General features: G+C 38.6%; 1 protein-coding gene across 1 annotated transcript in view; it reads left to right on the forward strand.

The window, feature by feature from the left end:
- CCDC59 (coiled-coil domain containing 59) overlaps positions 1–7,306 on the forward strand; it is a 7,708-nt gene extending 402 nt beyond the window's left edge. Inside the window, exons 2-5 of the mRNA XM_010133232.1 lie at positions 1,353–1,540; positions 2,537–2,565; positions 3,785–3,884; positions 7,145–7,306. Coding sequence (XP_010131534.1) covers positions 1,353–1,540; positions 2,537–2,565; positions 3,785–3,884; positions 7,145–7,306 — 479 coding nt within the window. The remainder of the gene's footprint in view (positions 1–1,352; positions 1,541–2,536; positions 2,566–3,784; positions 3,885–7,144) is intronic.
- The last annotated feature ends 240 nt before the right edge of the window (positions 7,307–7,546 follow it).

Genomic DNA, 7,546 nt, shown 5'->3' on the forward strand with positions numbered 1-7,546 from the left:
GAGTTGGGAACTGCAGAGCCTGCTCTTCAGTAGTGCAGTTGGGCCGGGTATTGATGTTTTCTCTTCCTAGGCCTCACTGTTAGTATTCTGTGAAGCTGTGTAGGTGAAACAGAAATATCTGGAAACAGGTTTAGACTGTTGACAGGTAGTTATGCAAACGTAAAAACAACTGATACCAGAAAGATCGTCAATGCTTATAAATATTTGGAAGTTGAATGTCAAGATGATGGGGCCAGACTTTTCAGCAGTGCCCAGTGATAGGACAAGGAACAATGGGCGCGAACTGGAACACAGGAAGTTCCACCAGAACATGAGGAAAATCTTCTTTAAATTGAGGGTGATGGAGCACTGGAACAGGCTGCTCAGAGAGGTTGTGGAGTCTCCTTCTCTGGAAATGCTCAGAACCTACCTGCACGTGATCCTATGCAAAGTGTTATAGGTGAACCTGCTTTAGCAGGGGGTTGGACTAGATGGCCTCCAGAGGTTCCTTCCAGCCTCTATCATGCTGTGATTCTGTGATTGGCTTTTTCAACACTTTATGAAATTTCAAGTTTAGAGAAAGACTCAAAGGAGCAATGGGGACTAATCTGGACTTGCTGCCTTTAGAAATTATTCTGCAAATGAATATTATAACTGTCAGTAGCTTTTAAGATTATGCAATAAAAAATAACATATTGGTGTATTAGGAAAAAATATGTTTAACTTAGGACTGGTAAGTGGTTATATAACGATTGAGAGTGAAACAACCATTATCCGGTGTTTCCTCTAAGGCTAAACCATTGTGTGGTGTGGCACGCCATTGGAGTTGTAGAAGAGCTCTTCCTGGACAGGGGTAGAAAGAAAGTAGTAGCACTAAAAATGCTATTGTGTGAACAGATGTAATGAAATATTAATACAGCACAACACAGCGATTTAGTGACTTTCTTTTTTTTCCTGTGGTGTTGCAGCTGCAGACTACTCAGGCAGCCCATAAAAACTATTATCAATGTCTTCTTCAGCCTGTCTTTAGGAATTTATTGTGAATTTGCTTATGAAGCTGTCGAAAGTGGGAGAGAAGCGAACTGTTCATGCAGCTTTTCACTGGACTTGAAAAGCATTGGTAAAAGTGTGCGATGTTGAGCATGCCTTAGGCAGTATGTTTGCAATGGAATATTCTCTCAAGGATTTCAGTGATGATTTTGATCTGTACAAGCTGCAGTGCTGGAGAAGGGAACAGATTTATAAAATTAGCAAAAGTAGTAGCCATCGCTATTTTGGAAAGAAAATGGATTGAAATGGCCCTGGCAACAATTGAATGATTTGGTACTACATCAGTGCAAGTGTATTTAACTTCCTTTTTCTTACGTTTTCAGGACGAGGATTTGCATTTCGAAGAAAACAAAAGATTGAAAGACAATACAGGAAATTATTGAAAAAGGGAAGAAAGGTCAATTCACAACAGGATAATCAGTTCACCGACACTTATCCGGAGCACTTGAAACATCTTTACCTAGCTGAGGAACAAAGGCTTAAGAAACGGCGCAGAGCTCCAGCTGATTCAGTTTTATCAGAAGGAAAAATTGATAAAACAGTAGAGTAAGTTCTAAAAATACATTTCTAAAGACGAGTAATAATTTTCATCATTAGATATTTCAGATCTTTACATGGATTTGAGTATGGTGATTTGCTTTATTAAAAAAATGGCCATTAGGTCTCAGATGTTTTTCCTGGTTGTTAGAAAACTTAAACATACGGTTTTTATGCACCAGTATCAGAACGCAAAATTGGTGGTGTTTAGAGCTTGATTCCTCAGAAATACTATGACAGTTACCATTTAAGAATGGCGTTCAGCCCAAGAACAGTAAGTGTTCAGTCAGTTTCTTAGTACATCTGCAAAGGTAGTGTGCTTTTGACTCTACAAACTTTTCCTTTCAATTGATTCTCGGTGTTTTTTTAATTAGTGTCACTTTTCAGAAACAGTTTTTGCATTATCTTTTTGTTCCAAATTTGATAATCTGTCTTCTTCATATTACACTGTTTTTCTGCTAGAATGGGCAATATTGTGTACAGTTATCTTTTTGGGGTTTTTTTAACTATGAACTTTAAAAACAAATAAAATGGAGGATTTAGTAAAACCTTAAGGCAGTAAAGTGGTCTTGATCAAAGTAATAATTTTAAATAATAGAGATGTCATAATAGTTTGTCAGTGGTGTCTGGGTTATTTGGTTTTTTGTTTTAAATTTATTTACAATAACTGGAGTAGTCTAGTGGAGTTTCTCAGTTGCAGTCTTAGAAATGTCAGACATTTTAAACCATTTTTTCCGTGTGTGACAGTAATTCTCCATGAAGTCTTGGTTAGGTGTGTCAGTAAAATGAAAAGCATAGTCACTCAGGTCTAACGCTGTCGTGGCAGTGTTTTTAAACATCACTCAAATATGGTGATTGAGATAATGCCTCTTTGTCCTTGGTGCAAGAAGAGTCATAAGTCTTTGAATTCCAAGGTGTATCAACATCTAAACGTACCGGGAAGAATGCTCGGGAGATGGGGCAAAGGCAGTCAGATGTAAGCCCGGCAGTGGGGGAAAGGTAGAGTTCTGCCTGGAATAGGTGGCTGATTCGTGGGGATGTCTGAAATAGGACTGATGTTTTTCTTTAAAACAAAGGATTTTTTAATTTTGCTTTAACTATGGTCACTGTGATCATAAATCAGAATTAATAATTCTGCAAAAACGTGACTGCTCATCTGTGAGGTGATGTGATGTGTAGAGTCTATTAGATAGACTTTAGTGTTCTGTGGGAATGTAAAATAAGACCTCTCCTTTTTGATTGTCTGAAATCTCCTTAGATGATGGTAGGGAGTTTTCAATATTTTGTAGTGTGAGTAATAGAGCAATCAAAACCTTATTTTGTGAACAGTTGTTAAACATCCAGCAAGGCTTATGTTTTTCAAATGTGAAATGTCTTTGCTACCCCACTGTTTATGTAATGTCTTTATTGTGAATCAGGAAAAAAAAAAATAGAACTAAATAACCAGAAAAATCCACTCAAAGTAATGTGACGGCAAATTCCAAACAAATGGCACTAGTGTTCTTGTGCTGGTTTTTTTGGAGAGAGATACCTGGGCAGTTCTTTATATTGAAATTTGGAAGGAACATAATTTCAGTTCCTAATTTCAGAACATGAAGGACAATAATATTCCATTTACTTCAGGAAGAAACTTGTAGGAGGGCATTGTTACTACTCTGCTTTTTCACCTTGATGTGTCAGTCTGGCTGCTCTGCCAGGCAGTCTGCTAACAGCTGGCTGCCCTCCTTTCTCTGCAGTTGCATCCATACGTCAGAACTAGATAGAGATAGTACTGCTCGAACCAAGTACATTCAGTTTTTCTATCTCTGAAGAGCTTTTATGCTGGGGAAAAAACCCTATTTTAGGTACCCTTTGAACTTGGTGAAACATCATCCCTGTGAAGATCCAGCAGATAAGGTGTGTGTGGTACTGAAATCTGTGTGCAGTTCAGTCTTCAGTGCACTCAGCATTGGAGGAGTGTTTGCTGTGTTTTCATGATAGCTGCTCATTACATGCCATGTGGTGGTGACCAGTGTCATGGAAGAGTGAAGCAAATAGGTGTCCTTTCAGTGTAGAAGGCAGAGCCTTCTGAAGTCTGTATTTCTAATTAACTTCCTCAAATATGCAAATAACAGTGAAAGAGTGGAAGACTGCTGTGATTCTGCAGCAGCTGTGGGATACATGGTTATGTCTGCTTGATGATAGTCCCTATCTGAAGTCAATGTACTTTTTCTTACAGATCAGTTATGACTGAAGGGACATTTAGGAAGAAAACGTCTAATCAGAAGGCAAAAGAAGAGTATGAGAAAGTAAAAGCTGAGCGTGCTAGAAAGAAAGAGGTAAATCTTAAAGATCTTCCTTGATTGTAGACAAAGGCTAGGTTAATACCATTTCTGCCTGTTAGTCTTCTATCTACACCAGAACAGGACCGCAGGAGAAGAATGCAGGTATTCGTATTTCACTCTTTTTTCAGCTGGACAGTCAATATTCAGGCTTGTAGGAGTTCAGAGTTCCCATTCTCTTTTTTCTTACTATTTTTGTCTTGCAGTTGCCATTAGTGGAATTTTATTATGTCAGAACTCCAAGAAAACCTTTGAGCTTGATCTGCATATCCCAGTGGTTTATACTAGCCCTCTTAAATGTCGTAGAAGGAGAAGTAATACCATCATCTTGTGATAAGAAATGAAATATCTGTCCTATTTCTCATGGTGTGCTGTAATGCTGTTTTCATTTTACCTTTTTATGTGCTTTGACCAGCAATGAAATAAGTAAATGTAATAGTATCCGCCACCAAGATCTTCAGTAATTTTTTTCCTCATTCTAATTTAATGGGACTTACTCTTACAGGGCTTACCTTAATTTTATCATTGCTGAATAACTCAGTTGAGTTACTCATTTGAGACATCCTTATTTAACTAGTTTTGTTCTCTCACAGTATATTTTTCATTACACTTTAAATGGCACACATTGTATCATTGTAGAAGTCAGTAACTTGCTGCTGACAAACTAAATTTCAGTAACTACTGTGTAAATATTAAATATATACCTGAATAAAATACATTATTTATTCAGTTCAGCTGTATTAAAAACTAGAATAGTTTTATGCAAGTCGATCCACGATTCTGGGTGAGTTACATCATTGTTCAGCTGAGAACTTCTTTTTTGAACATTAGGTACAGCTCATGCTAAAAGAAATTAATGTTATTTAGAGGAAAGAGAAACAAACAAAACCCCAGCAAGACTGCGAGGAATTTACTTTGAGCAGCACATAAGAGTTGTCAGAGGGTTGCATTTTTGGTCTTACTCAAGAGATTTAGGCAAAACAAACAGTAGCTAAGTGCCACAAGAACAGTAATCATTTATTTGGAATACTAGTGTGATGGTCACATACTTTACCCTCATGTATGTTAGCAAATGCTGGATTTGCCTTTATTTATTTTTGAAAGGAAATAAGCTTAAATTTTTGCCTCCATGCTACATAAAAAAGCTAGGATTTAGTAGAGATATGAAAAAATACAATTGTTAGATAATAACTGCCTAAGTAAGATGAACGTTCTTCCTTTGAGTAAGTGTTTGGTTGATAGCTTAAATGGATGTTGTTTAAGACAGTATGCTGAACAGCAGTAAAATTATTCATCATCATCATCATTATCATCATCATCATCATGGCTTGGCTTCGCAGAGGAAGATTTGGGAAGGGCTTTACTCACGCTTACTGCAAGTGCGCTGATGGCTGAAAAGGCCAATGAGGGATAGGCAAGACCGGTTGCAAAGAGCACACCAGAAGGTCTCCTTGGGTGGTATAGTCGAGGCACGGTTCTTTCTGCGCTGTCTTTTCTCCTTGAGACTGATTCTACGTGTGCTCTCCAAGGAGAGAGCAGCGTTATGTATGGTGTGTCTCCACATCTCCCGATTGGAGGCCAGGGTAGACCACTGATGGTGGTCAATATGGCCAAGGCTGAGGTGTTGTTTCAGGGAGTCCTTATATCTCCTCTTTGGAGCTCTTCTCTTGCGGCAGCCGGTGGTGAGTTCACCGTAGAACACAATCTTGGGGAGGCGGTGATCCGCCATCCTGGAGACGTGCCCTGCCCAGCACAGCTGCGTTTTCAGCGACATGGCCTCAATGCTGGTGACCTCTGCCTGTTCGAGGACAGCAACGTTAGTCACGTAGTCAGTCCAGTGGATGTTTAGGATTGTTCGGAGGCAGCACTGATGGAAGCATTTGAGGAGTCGCAGGTGGTGGCGGTAGATGACCCGTGATTCAGACCCATAGAGAAGAGTAGACAGTGCAATGGCTCTGTAGACACTGATCTTTGTACTTTTCCAGGTAAGTTAGACTCTGGTTTAAAGAAAAAGGATTATATTAATCATTGTTAGTATGAAATAAGCGAAGCATTCTGAATGGAGGGACGCAGTCCTCACAGGTTTTTGGTTTTGTCCCCTCCCCTCAAAGCCTCTTAGATTTCTATTTAGAAATATTTTGGGGGGGTTATTTCTGCTTAATCTTATATTCTACATCACAGAGCATTCTTACTAATTTTTATACATCACAGAAGCTATCTATGTCATGGAAAACAAAAAAATTATGGATTATCATCTGTTTGGGCATTCTGCAGAAACATCTGCCTTTGCGGTCAGCATGGCACAGCATTTCAAAGAAAAAGCATTATGGGAAGAAATCATCCAAATGAACTGAAGTAGTCCTTCAGTCTGGTTTGTGATTTGTGGCATATTTTGGTAGGACATGAGGCATTACATGAGTAAATGGGGGAAGCTAGTTACTTTGGTTCTTGTGGATGTTTGCCCGAATTACTTACTAAAATTATAGCACTGGAGGAGAGTTGTAAACGGTTTGATAAAAACTGAACATAATATCGTGATGATTATTCGTATAGTGTAAATGCCTCCATTAGTGTTCTGGTTGCCTGTGTGCTGTCCCTTCAAAGTGGAAAGTTCGTAAAGTTGAAGACTTGGTTAAGTTCTGTGGTTTTTGTCTTTCTCTTAGTGAAGACAGCAGTCTTCACTTTGAAGAGGACAGGTCACTAATAGTTGGGCTTGATTAAGTCGCCCGAGGTAATTCTGCTTGTGGCACTGTCCTTTGGATCACAAAACTGCCCGACTTCCAGTTCCACATGTGTCCCCTATCCGTTCTATCTGTGTCCGGTGTCCTGGCATGTCTGGATTGGTAAGACGTTTACATGAGGGCCACTGGATGAGACTCTTTCTTTCTTTCTTTCTTGCACTCAGGATGATAAAGTGGGGATTTTTGCCACTTTGCCGTTCAAGAACAAAAGTCAAGGAGCTAATTTCGCAGAAAGGAAGTAGCACATATTTTAGGGACAAATCTTAATGTAGGATGTTCTGCCAAAATAAACTTGGCTCTTCTCTTGAAGCACTAGGCAATATAGTATGTTTTAATTGCAGTACGTGCTGAAAGAGCGTCCTGATGAAGCCTTTAAGAGTAATGCAGTTTCTAGAGTCAGGGTGATACCTAATTGCCGGTATCTTTACAAAAAGAAAATTCATTGCTTATAGGTAGCTTCATAGTTACAGAAGGTATCTAATTATTTCATAATCGTATCTATTTGTTTAATTTCAGGAAGCAGAAAAAAGAAAACAACAAAGAGAAGCAGCTCAACGGTTGTACAAGCAAAAGAAAATGGAAGCTTATAAAATACTGAGTAAGAAGACAAAAAAAGGACAGCCCAATCTAAACTTACAGGTGGAGTTTCTTCTTCAGAAAATACAGCAAAATACATAAACCTGTGCATAAATCTTAACTGCAGGTTTTGAGTTACCTGTGGACATTTTATTAAATTACTTTTAATAAATAATACCTTTTTGCTTCTGTGTGACTTCTATCATTGGCTTGTTATCAGTCCAATAGTGGAGGATAGTCATCCTGAAATATGTATTCTATGCTGAGAGAGAGAGAGATACGGTACCTTGAAAATAAATGGTCTATATTTCTAAATTCTATTAGCTATGTAATATGCTGAGT

The sequence above is a fragment of the Buceros rhinoceros genome, unplaced genomic scaffold (assembly GCF_000710305.1).
Source record: "Buceros rhinoceros silvestris isolate BGI_N320 unplaced genomic scaffold, ASM71030v1 scaffold15270, whole genome shotgun sequence".
NCBI lineage: Eukaryota > Metazoa > Chordata > Aves > Bucerotiformes > Bucerotidae > Buceros > Buceros rhinoceros.